Source organism: Camelus dromedarius, chromosome 5 (assembly GCF_036321535.1).
Source record: "Camelus dromedarius isolate mCamDro1 chromosome 5, mCamDro1.pat, whole genome shotgun sequence".
In the NCBI taxonomy this organism is placed as follows: Eukaryota; Metazoa; Chordata; class Mammalia; order Artiodactyla; family Camelidae; genus Camelus; species Camelus dromedarius.
This window is the reverse complement of record NC_087440.1, coordinates 73,619,982-73,639,435: the sequence shown is the minus strand read 5'-3', so window position 1 is coordinate 73,639,435 and position 19,454 is coordinate 73,619,982. Positions and strand designations below refer to the sequence as shown.

The following is a 19,454-nucleotide window of genomic DNA, read 5'->3' as shown; positions in this document are numbered from 1 at the left end:
ACATGGGTGATGTTCTGAAGTCATCCTGCACAATTACAAAATGAAACAATAGGAATGGCCATGGTCATTACAAAGAACAAAGAAGAGAAACTAGGGGTGAAAATGTTATTCCTTTTCTGTTTCCTTTTGGTACTGAAAACGAACTAGAGTGGTCATTAAGATGGTCACAGCAGAATCCTCAGCTGGTAAGAAGGTCCTTTGCTCTGTTTTGATTATAGGAGTAAGAGAATTTATATGGAGATTTGGAAAACAGAGGAAAGTATAAAGATGGACGTAAGAGCTTGGCAGGGATTTGCCAGACTGTGAATACATTAACCAATTAAACACAAGTGACCTCGGACTTTCACCAAGGTCTGCAGAACTCAGGTTCTGATTGCTTGTCCGCACTGAGGACACCCCCACCAGAACCGGAGCGCCACGTGATAGGGGGGTTTGTGTGTCTCCTTCACCCTTGCATTCCAGCACCTGGGGTTTACCTGGCATGCAGCGGGAGCTGGTCAAAACCGTTGTAAATGAACAAATTGTTTTTTGTTAAAGTGGGTTACCAATGTTCGCCTGCCTGCCTAATTTTAACTTGGGAATTCTATTCCTCCCACCTGCCTCTCATCTAAAGCTAGGTTTGGCAGGTAATACTTCTTGCTCTCTGTCCTTGTATACATCCCCAAGCAAATCTCAGGGAGATTTTTGTCTTTTTGTTTGTAAAGGTCACAATGCTTTGTGGATAGACCAAGACTCTCACCCGTTGTGCATTGTGTTCTGGGAAGCACACTGCACCAAACTCATTTTCTGTTTTCAAGCTCTAGTGTTGAATGAAACTTTGCTGTTGAGTCCTGCGAAACCCACTCCAGTATCACTGATCTGAGTAGCCAGTGTGAAAGCTTACCAACCTTAGGGATTAGGCATCAAGTCAGCGGCAACCTGAAGGGAATCTGCTCCCATTTCAAGAAATGTGACTTCCAGTGTGAAAGTCGACTTTTACACTAGAAGCTAACAGACCAATGGATGACAGCCCAGGGCTGCTTCAAAGACATTCATATTTAGTTTTAAATTAGAAACAAATAATTAAGTACCGACTGCAGAGAGACTAAATGTGTTTCTATATTATTTGAGATCATTTACAGTTTTCCTGTAGGAACATTTGAAGACTTCTAATAGGGCATTTATCACATACTGAAGCATGAGAATGCAGTTAGTCAATAGTTTCTGCTCAGATATGCTATGTTTGAGAGGATTTTTGTTAAAATTTGGAAACAAAAGTTACCTCTGAATCTCTTGGTCCACCTAGTGTAAGTAAAACCTCAGATTAGTTTCCAGGCCCATTTTGCATAAGGGTGGTTAAGAAAGCCCTCGGGGGTAACTGGCTGCCTTAACACTGTTGAGACAAAAAACATACTGGGAAGCAGTCAAATATAAATTAAAGAATGTCCTTGAATCCAAAAATAAAGTGACTTAGTTTCAATTACATATTTTGCTTCAGACAAAATACTGTGCTCCACTCCTCTATTTCTATTTACCATTCTTAACTGTGTGGATTTAAAAAAAAAAAGAAATCACAGGTCCTGCTAAATTCACCACATCCAACCTCAATATCGAACAGGTAATTCTAGAAAGCTGTATATATGACATTAGACTCAAACAATGCCAATGTTCAGTCCTCTTTCCTCCCCTGAGCCTTACTCAATCTCCAGAACAGAAGTGATCCCCACCAACTCGACAGTGCTGTGAAGACTAAGGGAGCTGATACATGCAAAGTGGCAGGCACACTGTCTGGACAATAAATAAAACAGCAAACACAGAAGCAATTAGAAAAACATGCCTGTCATCAGGTAAGCACAAGAGTTTGCGCAGAGCTGACTTACCGTGTCTGCGTTACTGAATGCTACAGGAAACAGAATGGAGCCACATGTTTCTCTTTGAAAAGTCAACCAGTGGAGTTCATTTCCAAAAGGGTTTAGCAACCTAAGTACTGTCGTTTGCATTTTAAAAAAGGCTGGATAATTTTAAGAGCAGTAGTGACATTCGTAGCTATTGAAGCTGAGATAATGATAAAGGTAATCAGATTCCACGCCTCACTGCCCATGGTGATCCCTGGGATCAGGGGATTTCTTCTTTAGGGAACTATAGCATGACCTTAAAACCATATCCTCTGAGGACCACAGCAGGTCTTGGGATCTGGCAGTCAGGCTGACTCCCATTTTGGCTCTGATTCCCCTTTGCCTGGTTGTTAACCTTCCTGTTGCAGGAAACTGCAACCACTAGGCATATTTTAGATGTTCATTTACAGGTCTCCAGCCACAATCTCTTGTAGGCACCAAGACCTCTGGGGAGTTGTAGGCATACCGATATTATTAAGAAAACATTTATTTTGTAGGTCTTTCAATAGTAACAGGGCACATTCACAGGAATTCTCTCATTTGACCCTCTCTACCAATACTATGAGGCTGGCAGAACAGTACCTTTTGCTCCACCGTTTATGTAAGGTAACTGCTAGCCGGTGGCAGAGCCAGGACTGGGCCCTGCATCTTCTGGCTCTAAGTTAGAGATGCTCATGACAACTACCAAGAAAAGAAGCACAGAATGACTGGCGAGAGGACCTGAACGACAAAAATTGTAAGCTGTGACAAATAACAATAAAGACGAATAAGACGTCCTCACAAAGCTATTTCCAATGACAGAGGTTTGACTAGAAGGTATGGGGGAAAATAGCTCTAGAACTACTTAGGATAGAAAAATCTCTCTCCAGCTCTTTGATTTCTGTAAAACTTCACTGTCTTGGTCTTCCCTGAACCTCTAGCTTTTTCCTTTTAGCTTCCTTCCTTTTCCTCCTTCATCTTGTAAAGTTACGCACCTATTTCCCAAGATCTGCCTCTCTCCCTGGAGATCTTAGCAATCCTCAGTGCGTCTACTGTCGTGGCCAGGCTGACAATCCACAAGTCCCTGACGCTAACCCTTATCTCTCATCTGAGTTCATCACATACTTCCTAAGGGAAACTGCTATAGATTGACTCTTGGATGCCTTATGTTTTGTAACACCAACATCAAACTATGACCTCATCCTAAAATCTAGTTTTCTTATATGGCCCCTGTTGTTATTTTTGCTGTTAATGAAATCGTAACCTTTTCAGTCTAGACATTCCTTACCTCTCTCTTCCGTCCAACCAGCTAGCAATGCCTATTGATTCTCTCTCTCAAATGTCCTTTTGTTTCGTCCTTGTTACCTTCCTATGATCATCATCATAGAATAAATCCTTAAAAACATATTTCCTGGACCACTTAGACAATCACCTGCTATTTATTTTCCTTGAACCCACTGAAAAAAATTCTTTCAGCAGAGCCAACACCATCTTCCTAAAAATTAAGCTTTGGGCATTTCATCTTCTGCTCAAAAACTTTCAATGTCTTCTCACTGTTTTCAGAAGCAATCTATCAACATGGCATTCAAGTTCTCCCCACTACAGGCCTCAAGTACATGGGAAGAAAAAAAAAATAAACTAAAAGCATAGCTATCATTAGTTTTACATCTACTGTGAACCAGATAAGACTCATGAAACATTTTCACATGTTACTATAAGTCTTTACACAGACTTACAAAGTGGCATTATTATTTTATAGAGAAATCCAGTAAGTGACCCAAGGACAAAGAGCTGGTTGGAGGCAGGGCTAGGTCTTGAATCACAGACTACATGCCTCTAAAACAGGCGATCCTTCTGCCGTCCCACACTGTCTGCCTATCCCTCAAGCCACGCATTCTGATCCGACTGCACACCTAGTTTGAGAACACAGCCTGTATCTCCTTCCTTTGAGGTTATATTTACGCTAGTATCTTCACCTGGCATGTTCTTTCTTTGGGTCCCACCAGTCAAAATCTGAGCCACCCAGTCTATGTGCGTTTCTTTAATGTCTATAACCAACAGTATTCTTACTTGCCTTGATATATAGCCCATCCTGCCTTAAAACAGAGCCATGTGTACAATCTGTATTTCCCTCCTTGACATTAAGCCTCTTCACATCTCCACCAACTTCAAAATAAACTGCTGTTCCATAAATACGCGTTGAATTAAAATGCTCACCACCACACTTTCTCCTCTGAAAGTTTCATTAGGAGTGTAATGGTAATTAAGAGTCAGAACTGGATTGGAAAGCCTGCTCAGCCCGTTTATTAGCAGCGTGCTATCTTGGGAAACTTCGTTAGCTTCATTAAGCATTAGTTGCCTCATTTATAAAGTGAGGGTATTAATGGTGACTACCTCACTGAGTTGTTATGAGCACATAATAAGATAACGTAAACACAGTCCTCACACACTGTCTGCTACCTGGTACTCTGTCAGTCAGCATCAGTGGTGAGGGAGGGTGATGGTAGTTACGTAAGATGATCTCTGACATTACAGTCCGAAGTAACAGCAGGAAATAATCATCTAGGCCATTAAACTACCTGCCACTTTATAGAAAATGGAGTAGAAAAATAAATGAAATTAAAAGAGGTTAACTAAGGGGCCAAGAAAAGGATATGAGACTTAATTGCCCATCATCTCCTGTTATCCTGAGTATGGACTGACTTTAGGATGAAGGTTAGTTTTGTCGATCAACAGGGCTCATCCAAATGTCTTTAAGAGATCCTACGTTCCAAAGATGTCATCTCAGGCTGGGAAATGACAGGCCTGGCTGTCAGTACCATCTTTGAGGCTAATACAGTTATACAGTTCCCTCTGCCATCTATCAGGGAAGCACTAACAGGATGAAACAGCCCCAGTGACAGCATCAGGATCTAAGCATAAGATGCTATGGGGTAGGTGGCTAATGAATTCCCCCATCAATATGCTGAGCTCCATGCCTTCTGAATGCAGCCAGGGGTCTAAAATCCATCATCTGTAGCTTCGGGGAGTCAATGAGTTACTTCTTGCCCTGATGCACTGAACAATACCCCAGGAGTAATGACTAGTAACAGTGTAAGCGGTGGGTCAATGAGATCATTCATCTAACTGGCGGTGTTGAGGTAGGCTTGTCATTAAGTCACAGGAGTCCCCCACTCACTCGATGGTGCCTAGAGTTTGCCTTGCTTGTTGCACCTTAGATTCATCGGTCTCAAAAGCCTCTGCTGTTTGGTTCCTGTTCAGCTATTTGATAACTGCAAATAATCAGGGATATGTGCCACCAGGTTGGCTTTAAATCAGCAGCATCCTGACGCTTCCTGAGAATTTTATATTACTTAAGTTGAAATCTCGGTGGTCTGATTAAAATCTATTCATTATTTAGGAAAATAAAATATATTGTTTTCTCAGACTTAAAAAAATGTTCATTGAAGAAAAAGCTATCCATGACTTAAGGACACTCTATGCCAGGAGCTTTGCAAGCGTTTTACAGACATCATCTCATACTGTGTAGACAGCTTAATTTCTCATATTTTAATTACTGTGGTCTTTCAAATCTGTTAGCTCTGTGTGAGCCAAGGTTGATCACAATATCCCCAAAATATAGCACCTTGCCTGGCACATTAAAACATTCAATTCACATATGATGAATGTCATTCATGAGCTAAATTCTCTGAATCCTAATTTTTCTAAATTCATATTATGTGTGCATCGAGGATTCTGAAACATGACTGTCATCAGTTAACAGTGAAAGGGTCACTGGTGTAAATGCTAAATGAGAAAGAGATGGTCATTTGGCCTCTGCTTCTCAGAGCCTTCCACCAGCCATGAAATGTTTTCTACAGACTTTGTCAACTCAGTTTTTACAGCTGTATTATTGCACATTTCATCTGCACACGAAATTTATCATTCAGTTTTCTTTCATACTTGAGGGATCAAAAATCTATAAAATGCTTTTATCTGTATATGTGCTTTTGTTTCCAGTTTACTTGGTGGAGGCAGCTACTCATCTCCACTCAATCTGGCTGTTCCCACATTGAGATGTTCGTTCTAGCAATGACTTTTTCTGGGCTCTATGAATGCCGGAGTCTAGGGCAAACCCTTTGTGTCTTCACCTGGTGCCCATGGTGGGTCTCAAACCACTTCCATACTATTGTTGCCTAGAAAGCTTTTGTTCTCCTAATGGTACTGTTTATTGTTATTGCTTTGTTCTTCTATGTCTCCTCCTCCTCTGCCACCTCCACTCCCACCCACCACCACCTTCTCCACCTTCTTTAGGGAAGGTAGGAGATTTCCATTTGCCATGGTTTGTACAACTGGAGAAGGAACTTCAGGACAGGGTGGCTCACACTGTCCCTGGTGAGCAGAGAGCCCTTTGGCACATTATACTAAAAGGCAGCAGAAGCCCAATACACCACCTTGTGACACTGCCTTACAGTGAGACACCCAGGAAGCTGCACGAGTCAACGTATCCTGTTGATCCACCCGGGCCTCTCTCAGCAGGAACCGGGTTCTTCTCCAGGTGCTAACAGGAACCTCCAAAAATCTCACATTTAATTAGTTCACCAATTTACTTTTGATCAGATAAAATAGGAATTTGTTTACAGACACTGTCTCCGCAGACTTTCAAAAATACTTAAGAGGAAACTCAGCTTTTAATTAAAAAACGTATTCTTCCTTTCACTAATTTTTTTTTCCTTGAATGAAGTCATCAGTTGGACATTTCATCAGAAAACTACCATTCTTTGCTGATAACTTCAGAAAACTTGATTTCATCTGAACCTCAGGAAAATCCTGCAAGGTAATCTTTTTGGTGCCCATTTAAAAGAAGAAAAAAGGGAAGTTCAAAGTAGTGGAGTGACGTGCTCGAAGCCAACTAGCTCACTGGATATGGGCAGAAGCGAGACAGATCCAAACCTCCTGATCACAAATTAAGCACATTTTTCTACTGCAGCCATCTGCCTTTCAAAACCAAGTGTGGAATCAAAGTAAACAGATTTAGATACAGATACCTCGGGAATAATAAAGATCTGAGAGAACACACACCAACTCCCATGCAGGTGCTGCCTCTGGTCCAGCTTCATAAACAGTCACTTCATCAAAGCCACCTTCCACTCCCTTCTCCCACCTTCTTCTCCGACTCTGCTAGGATGGAATGGCTAAGCTGGAAGTGGCAGAGAGGATACCCAGCAGGCCCTCTCCACAGAAGTGGCTAATGATCTGGAAAAGCTCCTAAGCCTAGAAAACCCAAAGAGGGCTTTTTCACTAAGAACAAATAGCAGCAGAAGGAAATACAGAGCCAGCCTGCAGCGCACAGCGCTCTGTGGGAAGCAAAATGGCAGCTGATGGACACCTTTGTTGTTTTCTTGTTCCTTCCCTCTTGACTTGTGCTCCCTGTCTCAGAATGCCAACATCCCTCTGTCCTTCCCTGCGGATTCCCCCACAGACAGTCCCAGAATCAAATCCACTTCTACCACTGGTCAAATCCAGAGATAGATCCAAGCTCACAGCCACCCAACCTCACTGAAGACAAACTTGGCAGATTGGTTGGTTTACTGTAAATATCCCCCCAACAGACAGCCAAATGAAGCAGCCAGGCTGGCAACTGATAGATGCAATAGATGTGAAGAACAGACCGCTGAGCACAATTCAGCTCTGCTCCCATTTATTCTGCAGGAGTCTCTTCAAGGGCTATCAATTATGGAGAACAATACTACATAAGCCAAACTTAAGAAATATCCAATTTCCCAAACCTGACACAGAGAAGACAAGACCATCAACCTTTTTCTGGGGGGGTCCACTTTTCTGGAAGGAGAATTCTTGGTCATTATGAGAAGAGGGTCAGTGTGAACAGCAGTCCTTTCTCTTCTCCTACTTTGTTTTATGTAAGTATCTACATCATAAGTCAGGAGTGAAACAGTTGGGGAAGGTTATAGATTCTTGTCAAACAAAACAGATGCTCTGACACATAAATTTTCACTGTTCCTGAAAGGCTCATCATTAAAAAAAATGAATCCAAGAGTATTTACTATAAGTTACACACAGAGAGAATAAAATTAACAGGATGTCTTTTTTAAACCCTGCATGAACTACATAAAGAGGAGCTAATAGTTGCCCAGTTCTCTCTGACCTTCCATTTTGTAGGTGGTGAGAGGAGGCTGTCAAGAGTTTCAGAAGGGCTCCACACAAAACTACTAGAGTTGATAAAAGAATTTGGCAAGGTAGCAGGATACAAGATCAACATATAGAAATCAGTTGCATTTCTTTACACTAACTATGAAATATCAGGACATGAAAAGTAAAGAAACAATCCCTTTTAAAATTACACCCAAAAAGATAAGATACTTAGGAATAAATCTGACCAAGGAAGTGAAATGCTTCTACATGGAGAACTACAAAACACTGACTAAGGAAATTAAAGATGACTTAGAGAAATGGAAAGATATCCCATGTTCTTGGATTGGAAGAATTAATATTGTTAAAATGTCCATACTACCCAAAGCAATCTACAGATTTAATGCAATCCCTATCAAATTACTCAGGACACTTTTCACAGAACTAGAAAAAAATAATCTTAAAATTTATATGTAATCACAAAAGACCCAGAGCTGCCAAAGCAAGACTGAAGAAAAATAATGAACCTGATGAAATAACCCTCCCAGACTTCAGACAATACTGCAGAGCTACAGTCATCAAAACAGCATGGTACTGGTACAAAAACAGACATATGGATAAATAGAACACATTAGAGAGCCCAGAAATAAACCCACAGACTTTTGGCCAATTAATCTTTGGCAAAGGAGGCAAGAATATACAATGGAGTAAAGACAGTCTTTTCAGCAAATGGTGTTGGGAAAACTGGCCAGTCGCATGTAAATCAACAAAGTTAGAATACTCCCTTACACTATACACAAAACTAAACTTAAAATGGCTTAAAGACTTAAACATAAGACAAGACAGTATAAACCTCTTAGAAGAAAACATAGGCAAAACATTATCTGACATAATTCTGAGCAATGTTCTCCTAGGGCAGTCTACCCAGGCCACAGAAATGAAAGCAAAAATAAACAAATGAAACCTAATTAAACTTATATGCTTTTGCACAGCAAAGGAAACCATAAGCAAAACAAGAAGAAAACTGACAGAATGGGAGAAAATATTTGCAAAAGATGAGACTGACAAGGGCTTAATTTCAAGAATACATAAACAGTTCATACAGCTTAATAATGAAAAAACAAACAACTCAATCCAAAAATGGGCAGAAGAGCTAAACAAGCAATTCTCCAAAGAAGACATACAAATGGCCAATAGGCACATGAAAAATGCTCAAAATCACTAATTATCAGAGAAATGCAAATCAAAACTACAATGAGGTATCACCTCACACCACTCAGAGTGATCATCATTAAAAAGTTTACAAACAATAAATGCTGGAGATGGTGTGGAAAAAAGGGAACTCTCCTACACTGTTGGTGGGAATGTAGTTTAGTGCAGTAATTACAGAAAACAGTATGGGGATTCCTCAAAAAACTAAAAACAGACTTACCATATGATCCAGCAATCCCACTCCTGGGCATATATCCAGAGGGAACTTTAATTTGAAAAGATACATGCACCCCAATGTTCATAGCAGCACTATTTACAGTAGCCGAGACATGGAAACAACCTAAATATCCATCGACAGATGACTGGATAAAGAAGTTGTGGTATATTTATACTCAGCCATAAAAATAATAAAATAATGCCATCTGCAGCAACATAGATGGACTTGGAGATTGTAATTCTAAGTGGAGTATGCCAGAAAGAGAAAGAAAAATATCATATGATATCACTTATATGTGGAATCTAAAAAAAAGACAAATGAACTTATTTACAAAACAGAAACAAACTCACAGACATAGAGAACAAACTTATGGTTACCAGTGTGGGAAGGAATAAATTGGGAGTACGAGATTTGCAGATACTAACTACTATATATAAAATAGATGAACAAGTTTCTACTGTAGAGCACAGGGAACTATGTTCAATATCTTGTAGTAACCTATAACGAAAAGAATGTGAAAACAAATGTATGTATATATATGTATGACTGGAACATTATGCTATATACCAGTCATTGGCACAACATTGTAAACTGACTATACTTCAATTAAAAAAAAAAAGGGTTTCAGGCTGGCAATAGCGAGTCCTTTCTCTGGTCCAATTTTGTTGCTATTATAAAAAGAAGGTGAGTGTAACATGACGCGGCTCCATAGAGCCTAGATTCAGGGGCAATAGGCTGATGTCCCTCCCAAGGAAGAGCTTCTCTCTAAATACTCAGCAGATTAATTTCTCAACAATAGATTTCAATGGAGGCAACTTATATTTGAAGTAATAATTTGTAAAAATCCTTCTTCCTTAAGGTACCCTCTCCCTCTACAGAATTTCATTCCATGAACACATCAACAAAGATCTTTTTGCCTTTGTCAGACACATTTCATCTATGATTTCATTAATATCATGATTAATAATCGACACAGAAAATAGTGCATCACGGAAGGGTGAACCCAAAACGAAAAAATGTAAGCTAATTTTAAGCAAACAATCTCTAAATTATTTTGATCTCTTGGCCTTCTCTGATTTTTTTTTTTTCTTTTTAATGATCTAATTCTTATCTTGTTCGACAGGCCTATTTAATCATCATGAGGCCCAGATGAGTGGGAAGAGGTCCTGTTTAAAAGAAACCAGCAAGAGAAAGAAGAGCCTCTGCTCTTTTGGCCAGAACAACAGAGAATCTGAGCAAACTGTGAAACAGGAAGAACTGTGCCGACAGCACCTATACCCAGCTCTGCTTTGGTGTCCGTTTCTCTGTCCCTTTCTTCATCCTGGAGCTCCAATGCCTTCATCCTGCCCAAGCTCTCTCCCCCGTATTCCTGCCATCCGCCCAAATGTTGTATGTCCCCAGGTCAGTCCTGCTTATTTCTCCTCCCTGCTCCCCAACTGTCCAAGCAGAACTCAAGTCCTGTCCAGGCAGCCGCCCTTAGCCCAGTGCGGGAAGGATCCGAATAAGATGGACTGAACTGATTACTCAATGACTCAAGGGCCTCCAGTGAAATAAGAGTTTATGAAGATACCTGCTTTCCTAAAGAGTTTTTAATGTGTAGGGAAGTCAGCATGACAAAGGAAGAGATACGGGAGACTTGGAGCGCGTGAGGAAGGACTGAGTGCAGCCTGGAGCAACTGCAGTACACGTGCAGCAAACCTCGGTGCACACAGCGCCCCTTCCGTGCAGGCGGCAGACACGGCTGGTGGGAGCCAGGACTCCCGCTGGCTGGATTTACCTAGTGCTCTCACCAGCCTCCCCAGTGGAAGGCTTGCAGTGAGAGAGGGAGAGGTACTCAGAGCTGGCAGGCAAGATGAAGCCTGTCTTCCATTCCTGCTCTGGGGGCTTGAAAACAGGCAAGTCTGTTTTAGACGGGGTGCTCATTTCTGGGTGAGACTCCCCGGTGTTTTGGGAAAGCATTTTCCCTTCCTTCAGTAGGCTAACTTGGAGGGTAAAGGGGGCTTATTCCAATGACACTGTTACCACTGCTCAAAAGTCTTCAGGAATTCCTAGGAATTGTCTTCAGCTCCAGTTTATAGAACACAAACTCTCAGTCTCTCTCTCCTCTCTCTCTCTTGTCTCTCTCTCTCTCTCTCTCTCTCTCTCTCTCTCTCTCTCACACACACACACACACACACACACACACACACTAGTTTAAGGGTTTAGTTCTGAGCAATGTACTAGCTTGACAACCACTCGGAAGTAGCACGCAGCTACCTTTGGTTATTTCCACAATGAACACCCACACTCAAAAGAATGAAGCTTTGCCCACGTGACCCTTGCCAGGGCACATCCCCAGGCAAGTCCGTCCTCTTCCTCAGGCCCCCTGCTCCCTTTCTTCCCCTGCCCCTGGGGTTCCCCCTCCTTTCTTCTCCTCTTCATGTCTGTCCTCACTTTCTCTTTTTTCCCCCAGTGGGTTTCTCTTCTCCCAGGGGAACTGCAAAGGGGAAGGAAATCTTTGCCTCCTGCCCAACTTGTTCCACTTCCATTAGTGGCCCTTAAATTCTTTCCTTTTTGAGTAATTTTCTTCAGTACAAGGAAACAAACTGTGTTTAATAAAAAGATCCACATTTCCCTTTCACGACTGTGAAAGTCATATAAAATTATCTTAGTATGTATTGATGGCTTCATTTTCCTCCGATGCTTCTACGTAATTGTCCAAAACGAGAGGTAGGTTTTGTAATCAAGTCTTTTGACCTTCCACTTGCACCCTTCCCTATTCAGTGTGATAAGGAACCTTCCCCTTGCTCTGCCCACTCTGACCTCAGTTTTTATCACATGTTCTCTACATCTCTGTGAAGACATTTGCAGCTTAGGGCAATGGTCACCAAAGTACATTCTGCAGCTTGTTCTTATAAATCCATTTTTATTGGAATATAGTCACACACAGTTTCTATCTCTGGTAGACACCAGAGATGATCCACTAGGGAAGAAAAAATAATTTGAAATTATTAGACCAATGAAGTGGCCCCACAGTTAAGAGGCCACAGACATGTCAGATCCATTACAGAATAGTGTGGTTTTTTCACATCATAGGGTCTCTTTTTCTTTTCTCTAAAAATATCAGATAACATTTCCTGACCCCAGCTCTGAAGGACAATCTGTTGGAATTTTCCAGAATGTTTAAGCCATGATAGCATCATTGGAACAAGTCCACAATATCCAAGGCAGCTCTGTGCATTTTAACATACAATTTCTTGTATTTCTGCTTTTAAGAGACAAAATGGAATGCTGTGTTTCCTCCTAGAAGTTCCCAGAATCCTCGTACCCATTTTATAAAAACATTGCCAACTTAAAGCAAACTACGAGAAAATAAGAAAGCATTTCCCTTAGAAGTGGAGATGTTGTACCAAACACGAATGGGAAGACATAGATAAACTGGCAGCATATTATCTAACTTGAAAAAGATGCTCATGGCTGTGCCAAATCATATTTTTCTTAGTAAGTCACACTGAACAAAAAAAAAAAGAAGATAAATCACCACGAAAATGCAAGTGAGCTGATAATAATAGCCTAGTTATAGCTGCCATGAAATAGTCATTAAGTTATATGCAGCATAAATCTCACAGAGTCTTGTAAATTATGGTGGTTCTTAGAGGCCAAATAAAGATAAACTGAACTAACTATGGCTGCCTGTCTCCGCGCTCCTTGGCGTGGCTTCTGAAAACGCTTAAGCTCAGGCTCATAGCAGCATATGGTTCCTGAAGCATCTGAGAAAGACGTTCCTAACTCTCTGCAAGACCCCGTTCCTAACCAGCCTTCCCCACATTCCTAGGCAGAGTCCTGGCCTGTTCCGGCTCACTCTGAGATCAGACAGGCTTCCAGCTCCAGCCTTTCCCTTCCAGCTGCTCCTGTTTCCAAGGCAGGCTGGAAGAGCAGGTGCTGGAGGAGGGCACTGCTTCGAGCGCTGAGCTGAGCTGGCTGCCGGGGTTCCAGCCAGCCACCTCCACTCCAGAGACCAGCAATGAAGTCTCACTCTGCGTTCTCTGGAAGAGGCGCGTATTAGCAAAACTCAGATTTCGAGATTCCCAATGAATGTGCCTCTTCCTCACTTCTGGAGGTTGGTGCTAATCCCCAGTTGATTTTTTCCTCTTAACTGCTTTTCCCTCCTGCCATTTAAACCGAATTCTTACTGCTCCAAATTAAATCCATTCTTTCCAGCCTTGTCATTGCTAACTAATGAGAACAATTCCTCTCTCTGCTCTTGGTGGCTGCACTTGGGGTACTTATGAATGAGAATCATATCCTTCTTTAGCCTACTTTCCTAACTGCAGACCGCACAGCTGATAAAATGGGTTAATTGTTGCTATAAAAATATTTTCTCTCCTCATAATGAAGTAATTTTTTCCACCAAATCATTTTAATTTCTTAGAATTGCACTGCGTTCTTAATGATCTGCCTTGAGTCAGGGCGCAGTCCTATTGGGCTCTGTACAAGCAAAATGTTGGCTATTACAGTACACATGAATCCACCAACTCTCGGTCATCAGGCTGCTTCTTTCTGCCCCACCCACTCTGGCCTCAGTTTTTAATCACTTGTTCTTTACATCTGTACAAGAAAGTCTGCAGGCTAGGGCAGGGGTCACCAAAGCACAGCCTGCAGCCTGTTTTTGGAAGTACATTTTTACTACAATAGAGTCTCTCCCATTTTTTTAAAAATGTAGTGTCTATAAGGGCTTTTTCACATTAACAATGGCAGAGTTGAGTAGCTCTGACAGAGACCATATGAACCAGAAAGCCCCAAATATTTATTATTTGGCCCTTTACAGAACACCTTTGCTGACCCCCCAGTGAGATTGCTGACACTCAAGGCGGCCCTCCTACTTGCAGCAGGTTAAGATGAACTGCACAGGGCAATTTCTCATTTGCACCTAAGAGGTCTGCTACATCTTTCATGACAGGTCAGACCACACAGTAGAGAAGGGAGCCTGGACAGGAAGAGCCTTACATTTTCTATCCCTGAGGCCCCTCTGGCCATCATGGTTCATATCTGAAGGGGAGAATGAGGCTTAACACACACCACCTCTTGGAGACACCTCGGACACTCTGAGGCAGTTTTATAACCCCGTGCCCCTTTGTCATGTCTGTCTAGAATGTTTCACTGCATTTATCTGGCTCACCAACTCAGACCACTAGGAAGATAAGAGAATCCAGGCCACTGCCAGTACTCACGATGTGAAGCTGGAGGAAGTCCCCGAGGCCGGGGGCACTGTCTATGCGCACCAGGATGCCGTCCTTCACGGTGGTGCTGAAGCCCACGGCCAGGCGGTCGGAGCGCGTGCTGGGCCGGTCGTTGGCTGGCCAGGTGTAGAGGATGAGGCCTCCGCTTTTCCCAAAGATGTATGTGGCGCCAGCTGTGAAAGCAAGGAGAGAAGGGGCCATCAGGACCCTGCTTTGCTCATTGCCAGCGGTGGGCGCACTGCTGAGACAGCCCCCACCCACCTGCCAGTATTTGGTGACTGTGAGGGAAGGTGGCTGTCACCCCAAATTAAAGACACAGGCAAACTGAATTAATAACAAAGCAGATGCTAGCGAGAGACATTCCTCACACCCTCAGATCCCACTGTATGAAGGCATAGGGCAAATGACAGGCTGTGTCTGAGAGCTTTGCTACATTGTCACAGACCACTTTTCCATCTTCAGTCTCATCGAGGACAGGCACAAGGTAGGAAATTAGTTCCCCCATCTCTTAGCAGAATGTTCTGCTCAGTGCCGCTGGGAGCAGCTCCAGGGACGCCTCACAAAACTGAAGGGAACCTGGAAGTCTAAAGCCATCATTCATTTTGTGCCTGTACCACCTACCACCCTCACAGAAAAGAAAGCCTGAGAAAACCAAGTCATGTGACTCAAAGCATTTGGCTATTTCACTCTTACATTGCTATAAAAAAGGTGATAAAAATTAATTCCAGAAGCCTTTAAAAATTCACTCTAGTTTTTCCTGTACTTGTAGGATTTATCTGGTATTCTATAAACATTTCCAGCTCCTTTCCAAACTAAATTTCAAAAAGAAGATATAGGAGACATAGAAAAAAAAAAAACTCAGTTTAATGAATTTTGATTACAACAAGCAGGATTGTCAATCACGACTAGTGGGTTCATCAGGGGTTTTAATATTTACTTGTGCTTTAGCTACTATAATTTACAGACCCAGGGGTTAGTAAGAATATACTAATTTAAAGATACTTAGAAAACAGAAAAAAAAAATGAAGAAAATATTTGCATCTCATCAATTTAAAAAGTCTATTTTAAAAAACAAGTTTTTAAATCTGAATTTGGGGAAAAGCATTCAGATTTGGCAGCCAGAGTAGACTACACCATTGCAGTTTCTATATTGTGTGTATGTATGTTACCCATAGTGAGGAGTTCCATATGTTACTCATATGAACATTTGGCATCAGATTTTCTTGTGTGTTTCCTTCCTGCTGAACATAATCCAATCCTTGAAACCCTTTTAAAGCAACATTAGACAAGTATTCATATATCTTTAGCATTTCCTAAAAATCCCAAGCACTGGTCTACTGCTGGTTAGAATATTGGGTTGAATTATATTGTTTGAAGAAGAAATGAGTTATGCAGCTTGCTTAGAAATATTAGAGTCAGCTGCTTTGAGGCTGGAATTAGGAATATACGTCAAATGTCATCCCTTTTTTCAAGCAGTAAATCACGCTGTATTCTGAGGCATACAGAATCTAATTTGTCCTCTTTGAAAGGTCACTATTCCAGTTGCCCCAAAATGCTGTTTGTATATTACACATAGCATAACATTATTTTCCTTTTATGAATTTCTCAGTTCTTAGGGGATGGTGTCTGAAAAGCCTTCCACAGTCATCTGGAGAATTTGGGATTGTGGTATGGACAGTTTATGTTTAATTCTATATACAAAACAATGTTTGTTCCTTACTATCCACAGACACCGTCAAAATCTTCTTAACATTAGAAATGTGGATACAATGATTCACCCTTGACATCTCTCCATCTGTGAAGAATTTAAGTAATTCCCTTTCTGTAGATGATTACAAATGTCATCACCACTCCCTTTAGTCTTTATTTGGAAAACTGAAGGTTACTTGGTGATTAATGTATAGAATCAACAAAAATGCAAATCAGCCTGTGACATTTTGTGGCAATTTATAAAATCTTACACTATTCTATCCTAAATATATAGTGGATTCTGCCACAGAGCTCAATCCATACTCTTATCAGGAAATCATTTTGTCACTAGAAAAAGAACAAGTCAAAAGTTGATAACAGCAACATATATGCATGGCATATAAAAGTTTGCAAAAGCCTTTTCAAATTCATTAGCTGGACCTTCACAACAGTTCTATAGAATTTTTCATTTATTAACATTGTTTGGAGACAGAGACCTGAATATCTGACTTCAATAAGTGGCACCTCCTTTAATTCTCCATCTTAACCCTCCTGCCTCCAAAAGCCTAGTTTTACCATATACCAATCATACTTTAATATAATTCTACAATAAACTGTACCAATGATGGAAAGTTGACTGTACTTCATTCTTTTCATATCAAAAGATATGAAATAAAACCAAAGCAGAATGAAAACAAAGCCATAGCCCTCAAATCTGACATGTTTTCAAAAGCTAGCCTGATTTTTCTCACCATGCAAATAAGTTTACAAACCTTCTATAGTGCTTGTATTTTTCAGTAATTCTCAATATAAAGAATATGAAGAGGGAGAGCATTTTAAAAGATAAATATACAGCTTCATATAATGGTTAAAAGGTCACCATGACTTCATTTTTTAAATAAACAAACCTCACTAAGACAACATTAGGGTAAGTAGATATAAAAATCTGATTTAAAATTATTTTTATTGCTTCTGTTGTTCTGGATTTAGGATGTTACTATGTTAGATGATTCTAACTTCATAGGTGAGAAGAGTGTAACAGGTACAAAGTTTATAGCACATGGCTTATTCTGCTATTTAGAAATAAATATAAAAATGCATTCTTGGTGTTGAATTTGCTAGTAAGGGTGACTAAAGACCCTGAATGCTCCCAGACTCTAACGTTGGCTTCAGAGTAAGTTAATTAATAGTTACAGCCCTCTCCTCTGATAACCTGTTTTTTTTTTTTTTTAAAGTTAGTTTTGCTATCTTGCTTGGTTTTTAAAGATAAATGAATTCTTTCCGTTAATTTTAATGTAAAATGCCTAGAGTCCTAGAGGCAACATGGAATTATTTTGCTTTACATTTTCAAAATGAAAAGTTAATTTTGTTATTTTTAAATGTGGATTACAAATCAACTTTTTGGGAACATCCTGGGAACCATAAGAATCCTCTTTAATCCATTAAAGATTTTCACTTCTAAGCCATGCAATACCACATCATATACGCTCCACCCCATGAAAGAGCCTAGCAATTCTGATTGCTGGTTTCTTCCTGTGCTCAGTATGCTGGCGCTAAGATCATATTACATTTATTCATAATCAGAAGCATGTAAATTTCCTGCTTGCTAGCAAAATGTGATTAATCCAACTGAAGGAAAAAAATGCTATGGTGGCATTTTTGCCATTTAACATTGCAGAATCTGCAAGTCTGCAAGCATCTGAGGTTGCTTTTCTGAGTTCCAACCAATGCAGTATTTCAGGAATGGGATCTCCACACTGTGACCATTAGCCATGATAAGGTGGATACACTACATCTTCAAATAGTCAACAAGCATGACATGCTGTTTAATACACAACTTCTTTGGTCTAAGGAGCACCAAAGGTGGGTTTGGCTTATTGTTTTCATGATTGCCTAGCTCTTTACTAAGATAGAGCTGATAGTGGCAGTTCCAGTATCCATACAGATTACTTGTTTGGGAGATTACCAACAGGAATAGAATCATGGTCCTGTTTAACACCAACATTAGATATAAAAATAATATATACATACATATGTGTATATATATGCATGGATGTGTGTATGTCTGTGCGTATGTACGTGTATAAAAAAAGGAAAGTTTAGCTAGAAAATAAAATAGACTACCTGGATTTAATTTATTATTTTTCCCACCAAATCACTGTAGGTAAAATGGCTTCAGAAAAGCATTTAATGTTGACTGTATGCTTACATTTAAAAAAAACAATTTAGCTTTTTCTGAAATAATTTTCAATTGGTGTTAAGATGGAACAAGTTCGGAAGCATCTCTCAGGGGAGTCCTGAGAGAGTTAAATTTAAAGAGAACTGGGTAATTTACTAGTGGGAAAGTGTTGCAGATAGAATAATAAATTAAGTAATAAAATAAGAATAAAACTTAGCATGCAAACCACCTCGTAGGATAAGAAACAAGATGTCACACTCCTTCTCTGCACTCTTTGAACACTGCCTGAGAAGTTAGCACAAAATAGCATGGCACCAACATAGGTCTGCTTCCTCTACTTTATCAGTTTCCTATTCCTTATTTCTATTCTATTCTTTCATCAACCTTGTCCACAGTAGCATTCCTTGTAAGCTGGTAAATCCTTTTGGAAAATAGATTATCAATAACATAAAAAATACTATGCCAGTAGGTGTAGTTATTGCTATTAAACTTAAAATTATCTTTTATTCACATCAATTACCACACAGACAACTGAAATGGAAAGACTTAAATGACAAACATCTCTTCTAGCAAATGAAGACATAAAGCTCAAGGATCTCGTAATGACGGATGGCCTGAAAAACAATTTCTCAGTTTCTTTTACATATTTAGTTTGCTCCATGGTTCTCCTTATACACACATCTGGCTCTTTGGGGAGTATTCGTAACAGAAGGGTCTTATATTTTCACAGCTTTGACTGGTTTTCCCCATTGTTTTCTTTGTGGGTATCTCATTGGATGTCTCTTTCCCCAGTACCCACTGATGTGTTCATGGCAAAGGTTTTCGTTACTGTTTTAACAGAAAAGAAAACGGAGGCTCAGAGAGACTAAATGACTTGATTTGGTGGTTAAGTGGTGGAACTTAGAGTAGAGCCAGATCTTCCCTTCCTCGATTCTGCCCTCTTCTCCCCTCTTCGG

The 19,454-nt window shown here is 40.5% G+C and overlaps 1 protein-coding gene across 5 annotated transcripts in view; it reads right to left on the bottom strand.

The window, feature by feature from the left end:
• Positions 1-19,454, bottom strand: part of NRXN3 (neurexin 3) — a 1,627,094-nt gene that overhangs the window by 317,897 nt on the left and 1,289,743 nt on the right. For all 5 annotated transcript variants that reach the window (XM_064486155.1, XM_064486156.1, XM_064486158.1 and 2 more), the window contains one exon: positions 14,622-14,803. In XM_064486155.1, the coding sequence (XP_064342225.1) occupies positions 14,622-14,803 (182 nt within the window). The remainder of the gene's footprint in view (positions 1-14,621; positions 14,804-19,454) is intronic.